Source organism: Dromiciops gliroides, chromosome 4 (genome assembly GCF_019393635.1).
Source record: "Dromiciops gliroides isolate mDroGli1 chromosome 4, mDroGli1.pri, whole genome shotgun sequence".
Lineage (NCBI taxonomy): Eukaryota > Metazoa > Chordata > Mammalia > Microbiotheria > Microbiotheriidae > Dromiciops > Dromiciops gliroides.
This window is the reverse complement of record NC_057864.1, coordinates 338,620,795-338,648,520: the sequence shown is the minus strand read 5'-3', so window position 1 is coordinate 338,648,520 and position 27,726 is coordinate 338,620,795. Positions and strand designations below refer to the sequence as shown.

Here is a 27,726-nt window from a genome sequence, read left to right as displayed (position 1 = left end):
ACGCCTTTGCTGGGAGGTAATGTGCATGAAGTGATGACTAATATAAAGCACACCAATGGGGGCTTTTAAATCAAAGTATCAGGCGTGCAGGTTCTCAGGATTTCCCCCAAAACACAAGGTAGCAGTTCCTTCTGTTTACCCAATCCTTGAGCATAAATACAAGTTGAGGAAGAAGCCCCAAAGGGGGCGCTGTATTCCATTAGAATTTTTTTTGGGGGGGTTATACTGAAATTATAAAGATGCCTCTGGGAAGCTATTTTCACAAACTACTTTCCTGGTTAAAATCTTCTCTTGTGAATAGTAATAGGGAAAGCCTCAGCTTAATACTTTCAGGCATCTGGTAGTTAGCAGGCCCATATTCTGTTTTGCACTATAAAATCTATTTCATTTTCTATCCTCACCCTTCAATATGAATATGCAAGTCAAAACCTCTGGGCTCTAAACTTTATTGGGAAAAAAGTTCCAGAAATTAGCAACAACTCATTTCTAGAGACAGAGAAGAGAATCCTGTGATCCCTCCTGGTAAAGGTGCTTCCCTGGATTTGTGACCCTAACCTTATCCCTTAAATCTTAAATCCACTGGTGTAGGGGTAGTTTAATGTAATGGTTCTGCTTACTGGGAACTAAGCGGTTGAGTGAGAGGATTATTAGCATCCAACTGGGCTCTGTCCTTGACTTAAATACCTCTATTCCCAATGATAAAGGCTGGGAAATGATTAGGAACAACACCCCCTACAAGCTGGCTGGCCATTGCCATATCAGTGCACGGCCATCCTGACTTTCAGGGTGCAAGGGCTTAAGAAGGTCTTGCAAAGGAAAGAGGTGTCTCCCATGGGCATTTCTCCCCTCTTCTTCCCCACAACTCTGGCTCCTTGTGTCTTTCCTGAGGGGAGGGATTCTTAACCTTTCTTGTGTTATGGACCCTTTGGGCATCCTTCTCAGAATAATGCTTTAAATGTATTGAATAAAGTACATAGGACTACAAAGGAAACCACTTACATTGAAATAACAGTTATCAGAATATTCAAAAGACAAGTTCTCCAGATTAAGAACCCCTCCCGGTCTCAGGGGTTAGCTTTCTCTTCTGTCATATTTTCGACATCCCTTTACTTTTCTCCACCTTGAAGGAGTCTTGGTAAGTACTTCTCACAGAGGCAGTACACAGTAGCACCTCTCAGGCTACCAAAGGCTGCCACCACTTCCCTTTCTCAGTTGTCGAAGGTTAGACTTTACAGATGTGTTAAAAACCCTTCAAATTTGTGCTTGATTTCTGCACTGAAGCCTTAGAGAGGCATTATGGCCTTCTGCCAGTTTGAAACCTGAATAAATTGTATCACTACATGGGATGCCACAAGCCATTTCACTGGGACTCCACCACTGTGTTAATGGGATTGTATTCCACCAAATGGACTGAGGAGCCAGTCTGTGCTAAGACAAATTTAGGCTTATCTATACATGTGGATAATAAAAGAATATGTTTGTTGAGCTGAATTTCTGCTGAGCTGAACCAATGATACAGAAGACATAACCCCGTATGATGCTACTATATGGGTGGGGAGATTGAGGGTGTCAGGTGTTAGTGAGATGGCTGTACTATCTATCATCATTTACACATGGCACCACATGGCATATGGGCTGGCCTGCAAGATCGCTGAACCGCTGGTACACTGAAGAGCCCCCCCCGCCCCCCGGGCAATGAGAGTTAAGTGACTTGCTCAGGGTCACACAGCTAGTAAGTGTCAAGTGTCTGTGGCCGGATTTGAACTCAGGTCCTCCTGAATCCAGGGTGGATGCTCTATCCACTGCGCCACCTAGCTGCCCCACACTGAAGAGATTTTTAACGGGACTTAGGTACTTGAGTTTTAACATTCTAAGTTGGGAGAGAAAAGTTGCTTTTTCTGCTTACCTTAAACTCATAAAAGGTGTCAATAAGAGTTATGAACCGTCGTGCTTGTGTCCTTTTTGCCAGTGTAAGTTGAGGTATGTTTCGCAAAATAACTGTATCATAATTCTTTGATAGTTCCAAATAGTCACTAGCTCCAAGAGGCTGCAATTTAAAAAAAATTAAATGTTTTAAAATGAAAATAAATAAAATGAACACAGCTGTTACTTTCTTTCTAAAGTGTGGAATGAGAGAAGGACATTTTGAAAAGCACAGTATTTTTCTCTTTTTTTTATTTGTGACTCTACAGTTAAGGTTATTTAACAGCTTTAAAATGCAAAGTTTGTTATGTAAAGTAAACACTGATCTAGAACCATATATTTTCAATGCCTGTTTCAATTCTGGACAATTTAATCCGCTTGGTCTTGGACCTATAAATGAATTGGGATCTCAGGTCTAACTGGGTCAGTATTTCCAATAGTGGGATACGCTTCTCTAACTTCTAATTTAAGATATGATTGGATTTTTCATCAAAAGTATACCCACAATATATCATTCCATTGCCTTAACAGTGAAAGACAGGGAGTGGTGGAGTGTCTCTAAGGATGACAACCCCCCTCCCCTCCCAGCATCACTCACCAGGGTCAGGAAGGTTGCCTGCTTTTCCCCAAACAGTGAAGAACAAAGACCCTGCTTAGTAACTTTTTATTTATCGTTCACACCATCTTTTACTTTAATTTGACTAGACTTAAACTTATTCTTTTTTTTTTTTTTGCGGGGCGATGAGGGTTAAGTGACTTGTTCAGGGTCATACAGCTAGTTAAGTGTCAAGTGTCTGAGGCCAAATTTGAACTCAGGTCCTCCTGAATCCAGGGCCAGTGCTTTATCCACTGTGCTACCTAGCTGCCCCAAACTTATTCTTTTTTTTTTAGTGAGGCAATTGGGGTTAAGTGACTTGCCCAGGGTCACACAGCTAGTAAGTGTTAAGTGTCTGAGGCTGGATTTGAACTCAGGTACTTCTGACTCCAGGGCCGGTGCTCTATCCACTGCGCCACCTAGCTGCCCCCAAACTTATTCTTTCTAATTTCTTCCTACAACTAATTTCAGTGATCACTTCAAGTTAAGTATAATGAATAATATCTAATACCACACTGAGCATCACTGCATAATTTTGAATAGGAAAAGAAGATGTTTCAGGACAAAAGCCACAGGGAAATATTTTTAGTAATTATCTAAATTGTAGTAAATGATTATGAGAAATGCCAGAGGATTTCAATGACCAAAGCAACTTGTGATCTTTTACTATGGGGACAATGAGGTTAGAACTAGGAATTCTAGAGCTGAAGGCAAATTCAGGTGAATTGGGAAGGGCGGGGGAAGGGGAAAGTAGAAGATCTTTTTTGATGGTATAGTCTTAGGTACAGTGTTGCCAGGAGAGGATACAGTTCATCCTGAGGGCTCCAGTAACAGCTTGTAAAGCATGCCTGAAAACCAGAGCTCCTAATCCCTGGGAGTGGTGGCTGGGGAGTATATTAGTGAGAGGAGAAAGAGCCCAGGAGAGAGGCAGGACCCTTCCAGAGTTGTGGAGGAAGGTAAGAAGTGATGCTCCATCCTTTCCCACACCATGCTTGTACCCAGAGGCAGTTGTTCCACTCTCATTTAAAGAGTAATGGTACTTAGTTACTTACAGTTATTAGTAAGTATAGTAAGTACTAAGTTATTAGTTTGTAGAGTATTAGTTAGTATAGCAAGAACTAAGTTTACTTACGGTTATTTTAAAATGAAAGGTTACCTCCTCATATACTTTTTATCACAGGTATGAAACATGTATGAAACATGGGGATATATTCGCCTACTGTTATAATACTTTGGGTTTTTTGTTGTTCAGTCATTTTTCAGTTGTGTTTGACTCTTTGTGATTCTATCTGGGGTTTTCTTGGCAGAGATATTCGAGTGGTTTGCCATCTCCTTCTCTAGTTTATTTTACAGCCAAGGAAACTGAGGCAAACAGGGTTACATGACCTGCCCAGAGCTAATAAGTGACTGAGGCCTGATTTGAACTCAAGGCAATGAGTATTCCTGACTCCAGGCCTGGTACTCTATCCACTGTGCCACCTAGCTGCTCTTTATGTTGTATTAGTTTTGCTCAACTGGGTTTTAATTTTTTTCCTTTTTAAAATTCTGTTATAAGGCATAACATTCTGGGAAGGGTTGGAAGACTGGTAGATTAGAAAACATAGGGGGTATAAAAAGATGTCAATAAAATTGATATTAAAAAGTGCTACCCACAAGCTCAGAGATTGTCCCCAAAACAATTTTTTTTTTGGGCGGGGCAATGGAGGTTAAGTAACTTGCCCAGGGTCACACAGCTAGCAACCCTGAAACAATTTTAATCCTAACTTACAGTATATATTCTGTACATCCTACATATGTGCCCAAGTTCTACAGCAAACCAGAGTCAGATCTCAGAACATTTACTCTAACCCATACTTGAATAAGAACCTGTTCTAGAATAGCCCAGACGAGTGATCATCCTCTTACTGATGTAGAAACTGATTCCTCCAAGGTAGTACTGTTGCGATATATCTGACATCTAGCTGAAATCTTCCCTTTAGGGATTTCTCCTCTTCTTTTTACTTCTGTCCTCTGAGGTCATACTGAACAAATCTCCTGCCATGAAAGCCCTTCGACATGAAGACAGTTATCGTTTCCCCTCAGGTCTTCTCCATTTTGCCTTCCTCTGGCTGATCCTTGTAAAGAGTTTGTCAAGAGTCCTCACAGTTTAAAGTGTGCTGGATCTGGAGCCAGGGGACCTCACTTCTGTTACTATCTTAGACAAGTAACTTAATTACCTCCCATCCCCACCCCACTGCCCTACTCAGTTTATTCCACTATAAAAAGACGGGCAGTAAGAGTGTCACACTTGGAGTCAGACTGACCTCAATTTCACTCTTCCTCAGACACTTACTGGCTGTGTAACCCTGGGCAATGAGAAGATTTGCTTGAAAGGTCCTCTAGAGTTCAAATCTGAGTTTATGATCCTACGGACTTGTCTGTGCTTCCTAAAATGTGGCACTTAGAAGTGAACACCATATTCCAGATAAGCTCTGACCACACCATTCAGTGTTAGTCATATTGCCAGGTAATATTCCCTTCATATTTTAAAGTTGTGAGAAGAAGACCTTAATTCTTAGGTGATAACCACACTACACGAACAATAAGCCATGAAGAACAATTACGTGTCCTTAATGCAGACAGCCTTTGTCCTTCCATCTTACTCCCCTAGGAAGAAGCAAAGCACACGATGAGATGGGGCTCACCCAGGGTGTGACCTTGACCAAGGTCATCTGGTAATCTTAACTCAACCCTTAGAAGAACACAAGAGAAAGGGTCGGAGGCTCATTCCAGAGGAAGTGGAATCAGATCAATTTCGGAAGAGTTGGAGAAGTTCTTCCTCCTCACAAAGTATTTTGGCCAGATTATTTGAAATTCAAAGACATGGAGCTAAACAAAAACCTCTTTAATTACCAACATCTTAGTAGAAATTAGTTCGGGGGCAGCTAGGTGGTGCAGTGGATAGAGTACCGGCCCTGGAGTCAGGAGTACCTGAGTTCAAATCCGGCCTCAGACACTTAACACTTACTAGCTGTGTGACCCTGGGCAAGTCACTTAACCCCAATTGCCTCACCAAAAAAAAAAAAAAGAAATTAGTTCAATCAGGGGCAGCTAGGTGGCGTGGTGAATAAAGCACTGGCCCTGGATTCAGGAGAACCTGAGTTCAAATCCAGCCTCAGACACTTGACACTTACTAGCTATGTGACCCTGGGCAAGTCACTTAACCCCAATTGCCTTAACCCTGCCTCCCCCCAAAAAAAAAGAAAAGAAAAAGAAATTAGTTCAATCAGACTTTCTTAGGACCTAGGTGAGATCAGCAACACTAAAGCTATATTTTGAGTCATAGCTAGAACTAAGGGTAGGCAAGGTAAATCACCGCCCAGGATACAATAATAAAAAAGAAGCAATAAGGTTTATTTTTCACTTCATATTAATTTTTATGAATGCATACATTTTAATTCCAGAAATTTCCTCTCCATATTATATATAGATATTTATTTTGTGATGGATCCTGCTCCTTTGCACTCTTGCCCTGTCTAGCCCACATCTAGAGGAGTATATTCAGTTGTGGGTTCCCCCCCTTCAGAAGAAACACCTTGATATCCTGGAAAATGACCAAAGGAGATGAAACAGAATGGTGAAACAAAAGGAGATCATGCTACGTGAAGAATGGTTGGAAGTACTGGGATGTTTTGTACGGAGTAAAAGGCTTAGGGGGGGACATGACAGTTATGCCCAAGTATTTGAAGGGCTGTTATAGGAAAGAAGCATCAGACTTTCTCTGCTTGGTCCCAGAGAGCGGCTGATAAGCAGCTGGTAGAAGGTGCCGAAACAAACAAATGGGCTATCAATGGAGGAATGGGCTGCCTGGGAGGTGGCATTTTCCCCTTCACTAGACAGCTTCACATAGTGGCTTGTTGGAGATGTGGAAGGGGGAATTTCTGTTCAGGCTCTGTTTGGGTACAGGTTGGATTAGAATGGTCTCTAAGGCTCCTCACCACTCTCAATGTCTACAATTGCCCAAGTCAATTCAATTTTAAAAATATTAACTAAGCAACTTCTGCATTCAGAGCACTAGATACTAGGTGCTAGGGGAGATGTGAAACGTAGAAGACGGGGTCCCTGTCCTGAAGGAAATTCTTGTCTACTAAGGGGATGTTTGCTTATACACACACACATACATATCATAGGCATGTACACATGTATAGATGCATACACGCATGTGTGCATGTGTATATATGTAGCTACATATCGGTGTATGTAAATACATATATACATACATATAAAAAACTGAAAATACAAAATCCATGTATGAGAAATATAAGCAAGATGCTACTGTGAGGTCCAAGGGGCCAGAGGTTATTCATTATCCATGGGTAGAGGAGGAGGGAGAGCAGAAAAAGGGAAATAAGAAAGCTACTTTTGGAAGCTGGGGAGTTTCTCTTAGGGAGAAGGGCATTTAGATTAGATGCAACAGTAGAGGGCTTTGGAAAGCCAGAGGGCCAGAAAGGACAGGGGGAAGAGAAAAAAAAAGGGAGAGGAGGACTCTAAAGACAAAACACCTGCCCTGAAATCTCAGCTTGGGCTTCAATAGACCAGAACAAAAAATGAGAATCAAGATGGAGGTCATCTACCAATAACATGCTGTTCTACCCTGGTGATCCTGGGGTGAGGGGAGGGCGATGGAATGAAGGTGGGCAGGGCTTCTGTTGGGTTTTCTAGTCCCAGAACACAGGCTAACATTCTGAACTCACAGGTGGAGTAGAGAAAAAAGCTCTTCTCAGAACTGCAGCCCAATTTGAGCCATGAAGACCTTTACTCCATTCTCTCTAACTATTCTCAACAGGCATGAGCCTAGAAAAGGCTTTACAAAGATCTGCTAGTGAAGAGGTAATTTTGACTGTGTGTGGTCTCACGCAGTTTAGAGAAGACACTGTTGCCAGGTTTGTGGCTAATTAACTCAGTTGGTTCCATTATAGTCTTAATGTGGCAAAGGTTCCTAGTTCTATTCTTAAATAAGATCAGTTTGCATTACTCTGTTCCATGGACACAGACTATTGCCTAATCCCTGCAAGCCATTTTGCAAATGCTGACCCTTTGCAAAGGGGTCAAAGAGTGCGGATGCAAATCCATCATGCAACTGGTAAAAACAAATGCTTTCCTAATAGTGGATCAGTAGTGTTAGCTTTCTTAGAAAAAACAAAAGATAATATTTCCCTGCTTTGATAATGTTATAGGTAACACCACAAAACCATCTGAATTTCAGTGGCATACACAAGATCCCCCCACCCCCCGCCCTTATCTACTACAAACCAGCAGATATATAAAAATACAAAACTTAATTTTAGTGATGCAGTTAAGTATAATTAAGCATACTCTCCATGCATATATATATGATTTAGGTTTTAAAAAATTATCTTTATAGCTGTATGCCCGGGGAAAATTATTAGTAGAAATGAAACTGAAGTGTTAAGGGCAACTGAAAAATCAAATTTGCTTGCTCAGCTATTTTAGCAAATTATATATTTTAAATAACATCTGCATTTGCCAATATATTAGCTGATGTTACTTTGCCCTTTATTCCTAATACTTCATTAAATAAAAGTGGGGCATTTTTCTTCTCTTTTTTTATTTAAAACAATAGTCTTTAGAAGAAATAGAGAATATTGCTGGAAGAAAAGACCTGATTTAGGAAATACAGAAATGAAATTTTACTTTTTAAAAACATACCCAAATAGAAAGATTAAATCTATTAAACTAACTTCTTTTGAGAAAAAAAATGAGTCCAAGAAATCACTTGCTCCTAGCCCTCAAGCACCCTTTTTAGGGGCTAACTAAAAGTCCCCAAATGAGGAATTAGAAATAACATTTTTCATTTGCTAAATATGTTAAATAATTCTTCTTCCCCCAAGATATTGGATAGGCAGTGGGAAAGGAAGGGAAAGGTTCAATTTAACTGATCACCAATGAATGTCTCATTGCCCATCCTGCCCACTATTTTCATGTATTTGGAAGAGGAAGCTAAAAAAAGGGTTGCTTCCTTCCTGTGGCCAACTACCAGCCTGCTGCCAGGCTGCCCTTGCTCATCCTGTTCCCATCCCTGTCTCTTCATGCAGTTACCCATGCAAGATAAAAAGAGCTGCTGTTTCCAGAGCCCTCTGAACCACCCTCATTCTATTCCACCAATGGGAAGTGTGCAAGCAAGCACATACAGACACAGACACAGACACAGATATCCCCCCCCCCCCCCAGATACTGACCCTCTGACGAACAGAGCACAGCTGGGCAAGCAGGACTCTGAGTTCATTCTCACTCATCATCAGTTCATTTTACCCCTAAGTGACAAACCTTTCCTCTCATTCATTCACTTAATGTTTGATTCAATTTACAAGCATTTCTATAAAAAATTCTTATGTGTAGGGGCACTGAGCTGTGGGAGCTATAAAGATGAAAAAACCAAGGACCCTTCCCTCAGTGAACCTTCATTTTATTCTCCAAAGTCAAACACGAGGTATGAAAAGAACCTTCAATAATCAAAACAACCAAACTTTAAAAATGTCAATCTTTTTTTTGCCCCCTTTTGCTCTCCTTTTCACCTGTGTCTCATCTGCATAAACTCTAACTTGTCAGGGTCCAGGGTTCTTACTGGAGAAAGACAACTGCCCATAAAGTCAAGAAAGACATAGGTTTACCCAGATGTTTACTAGCTGGGTGCCCACGAGACTAGTCACTCTTCATCTAAAATGGAGGTCCTAAATTAGCCTAGAGCCCTCGCCTCACAGGGTTGCGGTGAGGATCCGTACAACACTTTGTAAACTGGGAAGCGTCCCATAAATGCCAGTTATGATTAAGTGTAGCAAGACATTCTAGGTGAAAGAGTAGTCCAAGATGAATGCAGCAGCATGATCATGGTCAGGGTAGTGAAGAGAAGAAGATAAAGCTAACAGGGTTGGTCTATTTTATGAAAATTCCAAGAGAGGGTTCTGTCCTTTGGAGAGCTTGTACTTGAGGACACGGCAAAGGGTGGTGGTGGTGGGGGGCAGATAGGTAAGGTCTCACAGATATGACTGGGAAACCTGCCTAGGGTAGTTTGGACCTTAGGGAGCATTCCCCTAGTTTGAGGGTATGCACAACGCTGGCCTCCTCCACCAGCCACCCTTGGCCTCCTGGGAACAATGTCAGGGGATCTCTGGCATCTACTCCTTTGGTCTTTCTGTCCATATCCTACTTGTAGCATATGATCTCAACAGGCTAGACCTTGTGCCACAGTAATATCCAACACCCAAAAGCCTTTTCTCTTTCTGCATCTGGAAGCTTAATAGGTTTCCCAGAACTGTTCCCCACAGGAGATTCCTTTACACTGTAAGGGGCTAAAATTCTAGCTAGTCTGTCTAAAATCTAATGAGTGGTCACCAATAAATTATAAGCTTTAGCAAGAGTTAGACTTTTAAGCATTTATTAAGGAGAATAAGAATTTGGTGAAGAGAAAGAGAAAGGTCTAGATTCATCTATCTATTAAAGGGAGAGAGCATTCTTAGCTCAGCTCTCCGCCAGAGTCCACAGGAAAGAGAGCGAGTCAGAGCGCCAGCCTCCCCCTTCTTCTTCCCACAAGCAAATGTCACTTCCTGATGCCAAAGAAAAGATGCATGGTCCTGCCCTCAGAGGCCCTCTCCTCATGTTGGAGCTTTCCTACAGTCTCTAGCAGGTGGCGTCATTCCAATCGTTACAATACTGACCAACTCCCATCCTGACCCAGATGTGCAAATACTATATAGCCACCTAGTTGACTTCCCCCTGGCCACCTTCCCATTTTCCTCCCCATTCAGGGCTTTCAAACTGGGTTCCATCAGTCAATCAGTCAACAAGCCCTTATTAAACACTTACTGTGTGCCAGGCACTGCACTGAGCTCTGGGGATACAAAGAAAGGCAACACCGATCTCTGCTCTCGAGGAGCTCATGGTCCAATGAGACGGATAATATGAGAAACAGAGAGCTCCAGGAACAGCAGCTTCCTGTCTCCTCCCAGGGACTGGGGAGCTGAACTTGTTATTGTTGTTTGTCCTTCATTCTCCAAGAGGACCATGACATTGGGAAGGGATGGCATGACTTGCAGGCAACTGGATTTCAGTAAGGGAGGGCTGTGCAAGGTCACCAACCTCACTCACTCCTCCAGAGCCATCTGGGTCGAGTGGCAAGATAGACATCAGGACGACTGGAAGTGGCCCCAGATGTCTGAGGCAACTGGGGTTAAGTGATTTGCCCAGGGTTACACAGCTAGTGAGTGTCAAGTGTCTGAATCCATATTTGAACTCAGGTCTTCCTGACTCCAGGGCCAGTGCTCTATGCATTGTGCCACCCAGCTGCCCCTTGAGGGCTGAGCAGTTATATTAATGAAAGGGGCAAAAAGGTGTGTCATAGCAAGGGAGGTGGATGGGATATACCGGAGACAGCAAAAGTCCCTGATAACACTGCTGTTCATTCCCCATCACTTACAGGTGTTAGATGAGTTGCACTGGAAAATGCTGCTATGGCTCTCTAAGCTAGTCTTGTACAGCACAGTACCTCAGGTATAGTGGCTAGGTAAAATTAACTGATTAGGGAGATGATTAAGATGAAGAGAAAGAAGGGTTCTGTAGCCCAAAGACGAAGACAGAAAGCAGAAATGCCAATCTGAGGCTTTCTATGGTTCAAACTCGATAAGGATCGTTCTAACACCTAGCCTGGTAATATCCACTCTATTTGTGACTTTCTGGACCATTTTCCAACTCAATGCTAAGAATAGTTCTTTACAGACTAATTTAGATCAGCTTGGAACAGGATAACCTGTCCAAAATAGCAGAATATTCAGAGAAAAAGTGTATCCTTCATCCTGACTTTAAAAAGGAAAGGGATCTAGCTGCTCCCCACCAACAGAGACCTAAGGAATCTATCACCTAGTTTCTTCAAGACCTAGTAGGGGTCTGAGTCTTAATCCACACCTCCAGAACCAATCTGCCATCACCACTAATGAATGGGCTTCTGTCAAATAAGTAAACTTGTTTCTTCAAACAACTATTCCACTTAGAAATGATCATTAAACACTACTAGGAATGGAAAACAGAAGGACAGGGAGAGACAAGTTTGACAAGACCCAGCCATTTGAATGAAATCTCAGAAGTACATTCAGTGGGCTGTGTGTGTCACAGAGAATACAAGCCCTCCCGAATGTAGGAAGGCTCCCCAAAGAGACACAGGAGGCAGATTGTGCCAGGCAAGTTGATTGACCGCTACCATCCATCGTCTCCCCTCAGACCCTGAACTCAAGAACTTTGGGAATACCTCCTGCACTCAGGCATCATCTTGAGAAGCAACAGTTATAGAGATGTACCCTGGCAAGTTCTCCTTCAGGTGTGATAGCTACTGAAGCCCCAGAAAGGAAAGCTACTATCATCAAATTTCTTGGCACTGACAAGTAGTTCGACATCAGAAACTGATGGGATTTTATCAATGGAAATGACATTAAGGAAGAAACATTAACATCTGCTTTACAGCTGTGCCCTAAGGATGATGGGACTTTTCCATGTAATTTGCAACTGAAATCTTCCACATGTGCTGTCTCCACCACTGGAATGTGGGCTCCTTGAGAGGAGGGACGATCTTACTTTTCTATTTGCATCTCCAGAGTTTTGCACACAGCAAGTGCTTAATAAATGCTTCATCCATCCATTCATCTCTCTGTGTCACGCACCTGAGCAATGCCAAATAAATGTGTTCAAAGGTCCAACATATGTGTCCAGCCGTACGGTGCTTGAAGGAGGCAGAGTCCATTCAACTTATGAATGGACTCAGCCTATACAGAATATTAGCCTACTACCCTGACTTGTTTCAAGATACACACCCATCAAACCCTCTTCACAAATCAATTGGTATTCGCGGAATAGCCACTGAATGCTCAGTACTCACCACACTGAGGGTTATGGAGGAGTGGGCAAAACATGGAGAGGACACGGTCCCCTACTTGTCTGCACTTTAGCATTATGAAATCAAAGGCAGGCATACTTTTATTATGCACTAGTTGATCTTATTATATAATCACACCATAGCACAAGGCACTTTCTGAAACTATAATTAATGCTGTGAATTCACAATTCTGTCCTATGAATAATTAAGGTATTTGATGATTTTCTGAGTGCTAAATGGCACTTCAGTTAGTGGTATCCTTGAGTGTGTTATTCTATCTCGAAATTCAAATAGTATTATCTGATGCAGATTTTTCTTATGATAATGATGACAGTCCTCATCCTCCTACCTGAGCAATTAAAAAGTTTAATAGTCTTTGATGTAGCTGGTTATCTGAATAATTTTCTAAACAGGTCCAATTACAATCCACTTATTTGATGGTTTGCGCATTCTCTGCTATTGTTTCAAACCCTCTTTGTTTCTACAGAAATCTGATTAAAACTTAAAGAACTTCGAAACTCTAATGAGTCTGCAAAGAGCATTTGTTATCCTTAATTACCCACAGTATACAGCAGGTCTGAATGAAGCAGAGTTTATTTATTTTTAAAAAATCATTTCAAAGAAAGCATTTACTTTTTTGCCTTCTTGCTTCTGAATGGACCTCAAAGCACAGTGTGAAGTGGGGCAGCTGTAGATTGCTGTCATTATGTCTAGGATGCCAGGAGTCAGGATTTTCTCAATGCCACATTAATGTGAAATGCATTAGCGAGACTGTGAGGCTACCTCTGGCCTTGCGACAAGCCGGTTAATCTACTTCAGCTTTGGGGACAGAGCTGTCAACTTCACTCGTTTTTGTTCTTCTGTCTGGTTAATGCATGTTGGGCCACCATCATCTCAACTCAAGTAGGATGCTTATTATTTCCAGCTTACTGTAGATGATCCTATTCTAAGGGTTACCCTTTTTCTGTTTCCATTATAGGTTTCTTGGAGTGATACACCGATAGCTCTTCATTTAACAAGAGTCCACAGCATCTTGCTTTGTTTACACAGCAACTATAATACCTCCTATCTTAAAGAGAAGTAGCTTTTAGCAGACAAAAACAAATGCTTTGTGGAAGTTAAGATAAACCTGTCCTTTAGAAACAAAGTGAAAAGACTCTATTAATTGCAAAGAGTTCGTAGGTTCTAGGTGAATGAACAAAAAATACATTTAATAATAAAGCACCAAATTTCAGGTATTTGTAGAGCCAGGCATTTAGCCAGTACAGATTCCTCATTGCGTGGTGAGTCAGGATGGGGAATTTCAATATTCTGAATTGCTAACATGTAGAAGAGACCATTATATTCCAGATTATTACTAAGTGTGAGGGGCAGCAGGTATAGGTGGTGGATCGGGAACTGGACTTGGACTTGAGATGACCTAGGTTTGGATACTACCTACCTGAGTGATCCTGTGGACATCACTTAACCTGTCCAGGTTTGGTTCCTCACCTGTAAAATGAGAGGGCTGTCTTGTTATCATCTAAGTTCCCTTCTACCTCTAGATCTGCGATCCCTATTCCTTAAAAGTCACCTTCTCCTTAACAACAGCATACCTACCTTTCAAGTTTAAAAAAAGGGGGGGTATTTACTACCAGGCACTACAAGGGCAGCACACGGAAGGGAAAGAGTATAACGGTGGACAGACAGATAAAAGTTCTATGCATGACAAGGTTTTTTCCTTGCCCTAAACACTAATTCAGGGTTGCTAGGCCTACTCCTCTCAGTTTTCACCACCCCTCCCACCACTTTTTTTGGTCTATCTGCCTTCTAGCTCAGTTCTAGAGCTCACTGTACATTTGTCTGGCCATACTCTTGGGTCCTAGCTTGCCAAAATCTGCACTTCCATTTCTCAATGAGAGAGGAGGAGTCTGGTGTCCCACCAAGTCTGAGCTTTATCATGGGATCGTAGAATCATGGCATTGTAGAGTTGTAAAGGGCCTCATAGCAATCTGGTCCAGTCTGCACTCAAACACAGTCTTTGCTTGAAAAACTCCAGTGATGGGAAATGCACATTGCAAGACAACTGGTTTCTACTCATGGATATCTTTTGTCTTTAAATAGTTTTTCCACAGTTAGCTAAAATCTGCCTCTCTACAATTTCCCACCCACCACTCCAAATTCTGCCCAAAGAGGCCAAGCTAAGTGAATCCCTCTTCTGTAGAGGAGCCTTTAAAATATGTGAACAGCCTGAGTTTTCTCTCCTAAAAATCTCCAGTTCCTTCAACCAATTCCCAGAGAGCATGGCTTTGAGCCCCCTCATCATCCTGGTCTTTCTCCTCTGGATATGATCCAGCCTGTCAATGACTGTGCTACAATGTGACAGACAGCACCAAACACAAATACTCCAGATAGACTCTAAAGAGGGCAGGGTAAAGTGAGACTCTAATCTCCCCAACTCTGGAAATTACAATTGTGTTAAATGTAAATCAAGATAAAATTTTTTGTCTCTCACATCATAATAACTGAAATTGAAGTTGCAAGGCCATTACTGGTCACAGGACTTCTTCATATGAACTAATTCTGGGAAATGTAAAGTGTGTATATGTATGCATTTATCCAAATTGTTGCCTGTCTTTCTCATCTCATGCACATGCAGCTGATTTTTTGAACCCAATTTTAGCACTTTTCATTGATCTCTATGAACTTTCACATCTATTTCAGTTCATGTTTTTTATAACCAGTTGTGATATTTGTGAATCCTTATTCTGTCACCCAAGACATTAGCTACCTTTCTTGGTCACTGTCATCTGACAATATGATTATCATGACATTTTTCTTTCATCTAAAGGCATGAATAAAAATGTTGAGAAGATCAAAGTTGGAGGACTCGGGGCATCCCATTCCAAGCTGACACCAATCACTCATTGACCAATGATTACTCTTTGTGCCTAGTTAGTCAAACGTTTAGGGGGTACCTTACCCTTAATCCATACCTCATGGCGTAGGAAAGCTCCTTCTGCTCCTCTAAGTCCAAGGAAAAGAGATGTTAGGGAATTAAATGTGGCCAAAGCTAATTTTTTTTCATGCTTTGGCGTCTCATGCAAGCTCTTATCTAGATAGGTCCAGTCTCCATTCCCCTTGGAAGTTCACCTTCTTTCTATCCTTGCCCTATTTTTTCCTTCCTTCTAGCTAGTGTGCATGAAACAAATTCTACTAGAATAATCTTACTGGCTAGTTTCACCTCCAGTGATGAAATCACTGCTATGACTCAGGTCGTCTGGTCTGATCTACCACACAATACTTGTGAAGCTATCACATCCTTGACTACACATCTCTTTTTCTAATCTTACATTCCTTTTTTACTCTGTGCTGGCTTTCCACATTTTGTTTTTATTACAAATTTTAAAAATACCTCTGGGATAACAGTAATAGCAATATATTCTCATTCAAGGCAAAAAATTGATATGGTCACAGCCCCACAGACTAAGGGATTGTTTTGCCTTAATGGCCTATCCTTTGATTTGATAATCTTCTCTTGAATGATTATATACTAAAAATAGAAACCTCACCAAATCAAAGTAAAATCACATCCGCTACTTGTTATGTGCAAGACACTGAGGGAGGCTCATTTCCAATAACATTTCTAGTTCAACTCAAAAAGGACCACTGGTTGTTAGTCTTGTGAAAGCCTGTGACACAAAAAGACCAAGTGGAAGAAAAATGAAAGACTACAGAAGAAACAGTGGAGTCATATGCCGAAAGAGAAAATCTGTCACCGTCACCATTGCACATTCCTAAACAGGCACTGTGCACGGTGCCATACTAGGCAGAACCACAGAGCCATCCAGTCCACCGTGGACCTGGTACCTGAACAAGAACCCCAGCTTTACAACAAACCAAACAAGTGACCATCCACTCGATGCCTGAAAACTGCCAGTCAGGGACAGGCCAGGTAGTTCATATGAGAATTCTAATTATGAAAGCCTTTTTCCTTATATCAAACCCAAATCTGCCTCTTTCCACCTTCCATCTGCTGCACCTAGCTCTACCCTAGGAGGGGTGGAACAAGTCTAATCTCTTCCACATGAAAGTCTTCAAATACTTTAGAAGAGCCATCATTCAATTCAGTTTGGTGGGCATTAAGTCTCGATCATGTACCAGATACTGTGCTAGGCACGGGTGGACACATTCCTGGATTGTATGCCTGGCAAAGCGTTCTCTTTTCCAGGTTAAACCTTCCCAATTCCTTTAACTGATTTTCATAAGGCATGATCTCAAGGCTCCTTACCATTCTGGCCACTCACTTTCTTTTCTTTCTTTTTTTTTTTTTTTCCTGGCCACTCACTTTCTTTTCTTTTTTTTTTTTCTGGCCACTCACTTTCTTCCTGAAATGTGGCAACTAGGACAGTGCTTGAGATGGAATTTCAGCAGAGCACAGTCCTGCGCACTTTTCCTCTCTTATTACTGGTTAAGATCAGGTTAGCTCGATGATGAGTGAGATGAGCAGAACCAGAAGAACATTGTACACAGTATCATCAACATTGAGTGTTGACCTACTGTGATGGACTATATTCTTCTCACCAATGCAATGGTACAGAAGAGTTCCAGGGAACTCATGATAGAAGAGGATCTCCAAATCCAAGAAAAAAAAAGAAAGAAAGAACTGTGGAGTATAGATGCTGATTGAACCATATTATTTCTTTTGTTTTGGGTGCTGTTGGTTTTTTTTTTTCTATTTTGAGGTTTTGCATCACTGCTCTGATTCTTTCTCTTGTAACAGGATCAATGCAGAAATAGGATTAATGTTATTATGTGTATATATATATATATGTGTATATATAGAGAGATATATAGATATAACCTATATCAGATTACCTGCTGTCTAGGGGAGGGGGGAGGGAGGGGAGGGAGGGAGAAAAATCTGAAATTGTAAAGCATGAACAAACAAAAGTTGAGAACTATCTTTACATGTAATGGAAAAAATAAAATACCTCATACATTAAAAAAAAAAAAGATCAGGTTAGCTCTTTTGCTCCGCTATTATAATGTTGGGAGAGGCAGGGTGATACAATAGATCAAGAGCTGTCCTTGGAATTAGGAATATCTAGGTTTAAGTCCTTCCTCAGAAAAAATGGCAGCTGTGTGACTTCAGGTAAGACACTTAACCTCTCTGTGCCCCAGGCAACTTTCTAAGTTGGGAGGGTCCATATGTATTGACAAAGGGGGTTTTCCATGGTGGGAGTTCTTCACAGCCAAGAAATCATGGGTCTGGACAAAAACAACAAAATAAAACAATCCCACACTGTTGACTGATGTTGAGCTTGTAGCCCACTAAGCACCCCAGATCATTTTTCCCTCCAGATAAACTGAAATCTAGCCAAGCATCCCCATTAGTGTGGCTGATTTTTAAACCTGTCTGCAGGTTTACCCCAACTCAATTTCATCTTATTTGGCCACTATCCAGTCTGCTGAGATCTGTTCAGATCCTAATTCTGTCATCTAAAGTGCAACGTGCTATTTCTGCTAGCTTTGTGCCATTTACAGACTGATCAGCATGTCAGCTCTTCCTCTAGTCAAGTTGCTGATTAAAAAGTGAAGAGCACAGGGGCCAGACACAAGTTCCTGAAGCTCTCTGCTAGATAACTCCTTTTGAACTGACACTGAACCGGCCATGTTTGGTTCTGGCCAGTCAACCAGGTTTGACTCCAACACTATTGTTGTATAGCCCATCTCTCTCCATCTTTGCTGTAGAGACAGACGTCAGATCCTTTGTTCAAATCTAGGAAAGCTATCTCTACAGCATCCCCCTGAGCCACCATTTTAATAACCCCACATAAAAAGGAAATGCAGTTTTTCTGGCATGAACTCGTCTTTACAAAGTCATGCTGGCTCCTTGTGGTTGCTGCTTCCTTTTCCAGACATTCACTAACTATGCCTGTAATAATGTGTTCCAGAATTTTGCCAAGGAATTGCCATCCAACTCTCCAGGCTCTAGTTTGCAGACTCGATTCTCTTCCCTTTTGTGAGAAGTGGGACAACACTTGCTCTTCTACAGCACAGCAGGGGCATCTTCACTCTGCATGAGCTTTCAAAGATCACTAGCGATGGATCAGTACCTGTCAGTCCTTTCAGTCCTTAGGGATGTGATCTGAACTTATCGAGGACAACTCAGTCCCTTCTCCTGTCTCCTTACTATCTCCCCACTTCCTTTTGGTATCAATTCCATATTAGTCATTGCCATTCTGTTCTCTTCAGCTCAAAAGTCATTCTTCTTGGCAGAGAAAATAGAAGCAAAATAAAAAATTGAGCTCTTTCTTCTTTCTGGTAGATATTAGCACTTTCCCCATCTGAGTATTACTAACTCTTCTTTAATAGTCCTTCTTTTCCTGAAAAATCCATTTTCCTTACCCTTTCTTCCCTGATAGGCGCAGTCCATTCTGGACTTCAGAATGCCTGATACTTATTTTTAAGGGACCATGACACTTTATAGTTATATTCTCTTCCAATCCTGGTTTCTCCCTTCAATCTGAGTCTTTAAAAAATATCCAAGTTAAGGTACCTGAAGAAACAGACAAAGCCCAGCAAGTGAAGACATGTCCCTTTCCTTACAGAATTTACACTCAAGGATGGACTCAGAGGGAAAAATAAAACAATAAGGATCTGAGAACCCAAAATGCAAAAAGGCATTTTCATCAAACGCGCAATACATATTTTACTTTTTTTAAAAACAATTTTGTAAGATAAAAAATTATTAATTTAGCTAGCATTTTAACTGTTTATACACACATACATACATAATACATACATATTTATATGCAATAATTCTTTCCCCAAAGTGCTAAAATGTGTAACTTTTTCTTATTTCTCTACAAATAAGCTATTTTGATATTAACTAGATACTGACCTGAAGTCTTTCTTAAGAATTCCACAGGGGCAGCTAGATGGCGCAGTGGATAGAGCACCGGCCCTGGAGTAAGGAGTACCTGAGTTCAAATCTGGCCTCAGACACTTAACACTTACTAGCTGTGTGACCCTGGGCAAGTCACTTAACCCCAATTGCCCCTCAAAGAAAAAAAAAAAGAATTCCACAAACAAGGGAAAACTAAGAGAGGTAAATGACCAATGTCCCACCTCCTATTTTTATTATACTTTAATTTCTTAGAGGGATCATCACCATCTTTATCACTGATATTTATTTTGTTCAGTTTGCAAATAATAAAAATTCAGTATTTTCCAAAGAAAAGGGGATTTTTCTGCATTTTCAAACAAATATAAGCTTAAAAATGGAGCTCATGTTTCTAAAATGATTCTATGATCTCTTTTTAGCTCATTAATATAAATTATAATGTGTGATAAATATTTGTACTGACACTGGTTACACTTCATCTTTTAATTATCTATTTTTGCTTATATTAATTTTTTTTTGTATTAAAAGATGGTGTGTATACTGATAGCAAACATAAAGCGATAAGTAATTACTTTATTCTGTCCAGGTCTTAAAATAAATGTCTGACTAATAAAACGCTTGTTTAGCTACCATAAACTACATTTATTAGCTGTTTTGAAAATAAGATCAGCAGAGGGCGCTGTTTGCTACCTGTAGATAAGAAGAAAGCTATGGCAAAAGATCAAGGCTTTTGAGCCAGAAGAAATCAAAGTTTATAGAAATAGAACAAAGTTGGATTCTTGGTACTTAGGCCTCAGGTGAGGTCTTACCCATACCTTGTGAAGTAAGATGATTTTATCAAAGATTTCTTTGGATGTGGGCATTTGTGGAGTCCACTCAATAAAGAAATATAACAACGACAATAATAATCTCATTTCCATGGAATTTTAAAGTTCAGAAATTATTTTTCTTCTAATCCTGTGCAGAGGTAGCTGCACAGGATTTTGAAGCAAGGTAAATTTGACATCTCAAGGAGCAGAAGATATGTTTATTCAGATATGAGGCTAACTGAGTAAAAGCCATGGCTATGTGGAAGTTCTGAAGACCAACAACCAAACACCCCAGAAGGCTACATGTCCAGTCATTTTTTTAAAAACCCACCAATCATGGCTCAATGAATAAGAGGCAAGAAGCATTTCCTTTTTGTTATTTCTAAAATACTTTTGACCAGATATACTGATACTGATGGGAAAAGGAGCTTTCTTTGTTTCTCAGAAAAAGGATAATTTGACTAATATTTTCTGAGCTGTCTTCAGAGACAGGGGTTCAAGTTCTAACTTTGACATGTAGAGGCTGTGTGTTAACCCCAGGCTTAATTTCTCTTAATTTCTCAGTGCTCTTAGGAATTTTCTAAGACTATAAATTTCAGAGGTGTTGACTTGTCTTGGTGGAGGGAGTGAATCACATATGTAGTCGTGATCCCTATCCAAATTTCTCATGTGTTATGAATGTTAGTTAACATTTCCTCTTTGTGAGATGGGTGTGAGGCAGTGCTATTCACCTAACTTATACAAATATTCCTATATATTTATGCCAAACTAATGTTTCATTTAATTTTTTTTCCGGGGCAATGAGGGTTAAGTGACTTGCCCAGGGTCACACAGCTAGTAAGTGTCAAGTGTCTGAGGCCGGATTTGAACTCAGGTCCTCCTGAATCCAGGGCCAATGCTTTATCCACTGTGCCACCTAGCTGCCCCCTCCCTATTGTCTTCTGTGTGTCTTGGTCTTGTTTCTATCTCTTTTCTATGTCATAGGACAGCTAAGGCTGGTGCTAGGCACACATCATACAGATACATTATAAACAGTTCCCAGTGAATTAACTATTGAATAGATGTGAATACACCATATCCCATATAAAACTCTATTAATAGCAATGTGGCATGAAAGCACTGAAATTGAAGCCATTTAATCAGAGCTCTCATCACTCCTCATTTCATTTCACTTTCCCCACTGGCTTCGTGATGAGGTGGCCCTTCTTGTTTCCAGGGCAAACCCTTCTACATGCATCCTTCATCCCATCCCATCCCATCTTGTCTTCTTCTATCATCTCCACTCTTTCTCTAATGTTCAATCTCCACTTATCCACTGGCTCCTTCCCTGTGGTTCATAAACCCTCCCTCTGCCTTAAAAACCTCGTGCCTATCCCCGATCCTAGCTAGCTATCCGCCTATCTCTTCACCCCTTCTCAGCTAAACTCTCTGAGAAAGTTGCAGGCTTGTTGTTTCTACTTCCTTTCCTCTCACCTGACTCCAAACTTTCTGCAATCAGGCTCTGCCTGCATCCAAATGAAAATGTTCCCTTCAAAGTCATCAACGATCCGTTCATTGCTGAACCTAATGTTTTGTTTTGTTGGCCTCAGTCATCATCCATCTTGACCTCTATGCTGCCTTTGACACTGCCCATCACCTTCTGCTCTTGGATAATCTCTCCTCTCCAGGCTTTTGTGAAGCTGCTCTATCCCAGTTATCATCTTGTCTGCCTTCTCTGTCTCAGGCCCCTTTGATGGATCTTCATTCAAGTCATACCCACGAAACCTGGAAATCCCCCAAGGAGTCTGTCCTGGGTTTTCTTCTTTTCTCCCTCTACACTATCTTGCTTGGCGATCTCATCTGTTTCCATGGATTCAGTTACATCCATGCAGATGATTCCAAGGTCTTTGTATACAGTCCTAGCCCCTCTCCTGAGCTCCAGTGTTATATCATCCATTCCCTTTTGGACACCTCAAGCTGGATGTTCCATGGACATCTTAAACATAGTGTAACGATTGGAATGACACCACCTGCTGGAGACTTACTGTAGCAAAGCTCCGCCATGAGGAGAAGGCGTCTGAGGGCAAGACATCTGGCTTTTTGGTGTCAGGAAGTGACCTTTGCTTGTGGGAGGAAGAGTGGGTGAGGCGGGATCTCTCGCACTCTTTCCTCAGGTCTCGGGTGGAGAAGGGAGCTAGAAATGTGCTCTCCCTTTAATAGATAGACGAATCTAGGCCTTTCTCTCTCTCTTCACCAAATTCTTATTCTCCTTAAAAGTCTAACTCTTGCTAAAGCTTATAATTTATTGGCGACCACTCATTAGATATTTTAGACAGACTAGCTAGAATTTCAGCCCCGTACAATAGCATGTCCAAAACAGAAGTTATTATCTTTGTCCTAAACCCCTCCTTCTTCCAAATTTCCCTATTACTGCCAAGGGCACCACTACCTCCCAATCACCAAGGATTGCAACCTCCTTATCATCTTCAATTCCTCTCTCCCACTCACTCTACATTTCCAGTCTGCTGCCACTGCTGATCTTCACAACATCTCTCCTATACTTTTTATACAGTTAAAAGAGGGGGTGCACTACAGGAAAGAGGGGCAGCCAATGCAAAGGCTTAGAGTGGACAGATAATGCTATATGTGAAGAACAGAGAGAAGGCCAGCTTGGCTGGATTGTAGAGCACAGAGAGGAGAGTAGTATAGGAGCCTGGAAAGATAGCCATGTTGGGAAAGACTTTCAAAGTCAAACAACATTTGATCCTAGAGGCAACTGGGAATCATCATAGCTTCATGAGTGGGGAAGTAAACTGGTCAGAACTTAATTGTTTTGGCTATCTGGAGGATGGATAAGAGAGCCTAGGCCAGGGCTTCCTAAACTTTTTCAACTCACAGTCCCTTTTCGCCTGAGAAATATTTACACAACCCTGGGTATACAGACACATAAAGGAGGTGTACATAACCTTTTACTGTTGCCGAGTTTTTTGTGACCCCCACATTCAGTTACTCTTAGTTGAAGAAGCTAGGTTATAGACGACAGATCATGAGTGCCTAAACTAAAGAGTGTTGCTGTAAACAAAGACAAGCCCTCAGATACTAGAGATGTGGAGAGAGAAATAGCACAATCTGACAAACAACTGGATATGTGGGGTGAATGACCGCAAGGCATAAAGATCAATAGTTTGGTTACAAACTTGGGAGACTGAAAAAATGGTGGGGTCTTCAACAGAAATAGCTAAGTTTCGAAGACGAGTGAATTTTTGGGGAAATATAACGAGGTCTGTGTTGGACATGTGAGTTTGAGATGCCTATGAGACATCTAGTTTATGTCCAAAAGGCAGTATGTGATATAGGACCATAGCTCAAGCCCCTTTCTGCTTTAGGGTCATCAGCAAATGAGATTCACTTCCAAGTTTCCTTATCCATTAAACTAAGGGGCTGGAGACATTTAAAAAGTCGTATTTGAAGTTTTGTAATAAGCATGTGCCACACACATTATAAATGTCTGGTAGAGGCTGCATGGGTCTGGGTCACTAACTTGAGTAAGTTAGGCTTGTGGCTTTCGAACTCTTAGGCCTCAGTTAACCTAACACACTATACCCAGGTTTGGCAGCAGAAGACTCCTTACTCTTCTCACGTTCTTCCCCAATTCATAATCAAGCATTATTTTATAACACGATTGGCTCACGGGCCAGGACACATCATGTCCTGTGATTACTTTTCGCCCCATAAGGGGAACTTGAAACATTAAGGAAGCATAAGGTTTCTGCCTCAGCCAGGTGTTTCCACTGTGTTTAGTGTGAACTGTCTCTTAGGATTCAGTCTTTACTCCATCAGGGAAACTATTATCCAATCCCAGTTGATTGCAGTCTTCAAGTTTCTAATCCGAGCCATCTCTTAAAGGGAATTTCTTAGAAGTCACCCAGTCCCTTTAAATATAATTTTTTAATTATTCAGGGACATAAAGAAACAATTGTAAGACAGATTTATAGTAGTTTCTTGACAAGTTAGAGAATGCCCTGTGTTCTGTGCAAATAACAAACCAATTCACCAGCAATGCCAGCAACATTTCCCATTATGAATTGATACACTGGCATTCTTCATTAGCCATTGGCCCTTGTGAGTTCGTTCCTCTTTCACATTTCATTACTGTCTTTGTTCAGTGTATCTGTATCCCCAGGGCCTAACACATGTTAGGCCCTTAATAAATGCTTGTTGATTGATTCTCTCTAATAGAACCTACCTGGTATTCTTGACAATCCCAAACTGTTTCCTCTTTCAATTTCAATTTAATTCAATTCAGTACACATTTATTAAGGACCCTCTAGTAAACAGAATATGTTTGGCAGTGGGGAAGAAACACACTAAACATCATTATTCCTGTCCTCATAAAACTTCTGGTTGATTAGGTGGATATGATCCATATGAAACAGCCATAGCCTTGGCTTTCCGGAATTCAGCGCATATTAAGGGACCCCACAGAAGCATCCATGAATCAGTGACTGTAAACGGATTTCTCTATTAGAAAACTATAGAACTGAAAAGATTCTTAGACTGCCTTTGGTGTCTGGGATCTGGAAATTAGAGTCCTCATTCATTACTATAGGCACATAGGGAGACTTCAGGCCATTCATATACTAATAGGCGTGACTACTTAGCCAAATAACAGAGACCAACATTTCTCTCCCTTTTCTCCTTCTCTGTCACTCTCAATAGATAACATGTGTGTGTGCATGTCTATGTGAGTGTAATTACATTTGCGATTTTTGACCTATGAATTCATCAGTGTTAGGAACTCCAGACGTGGAAACTCCTGTCAACCAATTCAGATCAGCAACTGACATGTTAACAATAAAACCCCAACAAATATATATATTCTATGTGTGCATGTATGCACATATGTATTATATAAATATATGTGTTATATATATATATATATATATATATATATATATGAAACACTTAGAATTCTCCAAGGCAGCATGTTGGAGTGGCTAGGGAGCTAGTCTTGGAATCAGGAAGGTTTGGGTTCAAGTCTTCCCTTTGACACATATTAGCCATGTGACTGACCATGAGCAAGTCACTTACCCACTCTGCAGTGTTCCAGATAATTCTCTAACACTCTTTTTTTCTTTTTTTTGGTAGGGCAATGGGGGTTAAGTGACTTGCCCAGGGTCACACAGCTAGTAAGTGTCAAGTGTCTGAGGTCAGATTTGAACTCAGGTCCTCCTGAATCCAAGGCCGGTGCTTTATCCACTGTGCCACCTAGCTGCCCCCTGTTCTCTAACACTCTTAAGTTATACCAGTTGCTGATCTGAATTGGTGATGTAAACTTCTGCATCTAGAGCTTCATGCACTGATGAAATAATAATTGGTCCAGACCCCAAACATAGAATTATGTATGCACACATATACATATGTACATCCACACATGTATATAGACAAATAGGTAGATATAGATATGTGTATATGTGTATTTATGTGTGTATACATACATATGTAGGATTGAACAATTTTATAACTAGAAGGAACCTTAGAGGTTATAGTTCCTTTATTTTATAGATTAGCAAACTGAGGCCTATGCGAATTAAATGACCTGACTAAAGTTATACAATTAGTTGGTGGCAACACCAAGAAAAGAACTCAGCTGTCTTGATTCTTAGTCTATTGATTTTTCCATTACACTGATATTCACTGTAAATATTAATAATGTGCTGGGCATAGAAATAACCCCAATCAGTTTCACTTTAAATTCACTTGACCAATGAGAAACATGTTTTTAATAATTGCCTGTGTTATAGGGCTATAAAAAGTTATCAAGCTGATGTGCATACCATTTATAATAGAAGACTGGATAGTGAGCCGAAGCCTTGCAAACATGGCAGATGAATTCTCATTCAGCCAGATGGCACAGTGAATAGAACACTGGGACTAGAATCAGGCTCAAATCCACCCTCAGACACTTACTAGTTGTGCGACCCTGGGCAAGTCACTTATTCTGTTTGCCTCAGTTTCCTCATCTATAAAATGGGTATAATAATACCATCTACCTCTCAGGGTTGCTGTGAGGATTAAATGAGATTTTTTTTTTGGTGGGGCAATGAGGGTTAAGTGACTTGCCCAGGGTCACACAGCTAGTAAATGTCAAATGTCTGAGGCCAGATTTGAACTCAGGTCCTCCTGAATCCATGGCCAGTGCTTTATCTACTGTGCCACCTAGCTGCCCCCTTAAATGAGGTTAATAATTGTAAAGAGCTTAGCACTGTGCCTTCCACAGAGTAAGCACTATATAAATGTTAGCTATAATTATTCTTAGAATGCTATCAAGCTAAGGAGAAAGGTAACCACATAAAAATTGACAGTTAGCACTTTTATCACCAGATGCTCAGACTTTTTACAAATACATGTGGCTGACAGTTGTCATTAGTTTGAAGACAAAACGACAAACTGCTTTTGCACAATCATTGGTGAGTACAATTAGCAGCTGTAAAAGCAGTTTTTAGCAGGTTATAAATCTCGGAGCTTCTTAAACTTTTTCCACTTGCTACCCTTTTTTGCCTGAGAAATTTTTACATGACCCTGGGTGTAGAGGTATTTAAAAAATAGGTATACAAATTCAACATTTAGTGCCAAATTTTTCACGATCCCCACATTCAGACTCCATATGGGGTCATGACCCACAGTTGAAGAAGTTTTGATATATCTCAACTGGGAAAATTCAGGTAAAGTCAACTCGCTCATCAAATCTTCAGAATCCTTAAGAGTTTACGTTTTCACCCTTATAATCTTAAGCAATGACTCACCCTAGGATGTGCCTTGTAAATCCTGATGCAACCAATTTCTTAAATTCAACCAATCAAAGAGGCCAGAGATAACTGATGAAAAGTCCTTAGGTCTTAGTAAGCGGTGGTTCAAAGAATCTCCTTAGGTATAATTAGAATAAAACTAAAGCTGTAATTTATTTCTCTAAATTTAACACATATTTATTAAGTGCCTACTATGTACAAGGTACTGAGTTAGGTGTTAGGTAGAATATTAATTACACTGTCGATTCAGATTCAGTCTGCAGGCCACAAAATCCCCAGGACTTTTTCATACAGACAATTGTTAAGCTAGCTACAGCTACTCTTTCTCACACTTGTGAAGTTGATTTTTTGAACCCAACTCTAAAACTTTGCATTATTACAATTTAAATTTTATCTTCTTAGATTCTAGCCCGTTGAGATCTTTTTGGTTCCAACTTGGTCATATGATGTGTTATCTCTCTCTTAAATACAAATCTGGTCAGCATGTAATCTACACTTTTATCTGAGTCAATGAAAACCTGTTATAACAGCATAGCTCCCAGAAGGTATTCCTCTTAGAGTCCTCCCTCCAAGCTGACATGGAACCACTAATAACTATTTCTTGAGAATGATCATTTACTACTTAACCCATATCTCTCTCCCATGTTTATAAGGGAAAATGAAAGACTTTTATTGCTCCTAGAGACCTAGAATCTCTTTAGGATGCCATGACTGAGATGTTTTGTTTTGTTTTGCCGGGCAGTGAGGGTTAAGTGACTTGCCCAAGGTCACACAGCTAGTAAGTGTCAAGTGTCTGAGACAAG

The 27,726-nt window shown here is 40.7% G+C and overlaps 1 protein-coding gene across 1 annotated transcript in view; it reads right to left on the bottom strand.

Annotated features, from left to right (window-relative positions):
- AFG1L (AFG1 like ATPase) overlaps window positions 1-27,726 on the bottom strand; it is a 198,013-nt gene that overhangs the window by 5,649 nt on the left and 164,638 nt on the right. The window contains exon 11 of the mRNA XM_043999572.1: window positions 1,907-2,047. Within this exon, the coding sequence (XP_043855507.1) occupies window positions 1,907-2,047 (141 nt within the window). The remainder of the gene's footprint in view (window positions 1-1,906; window positions 2,048-27,726) is intronic.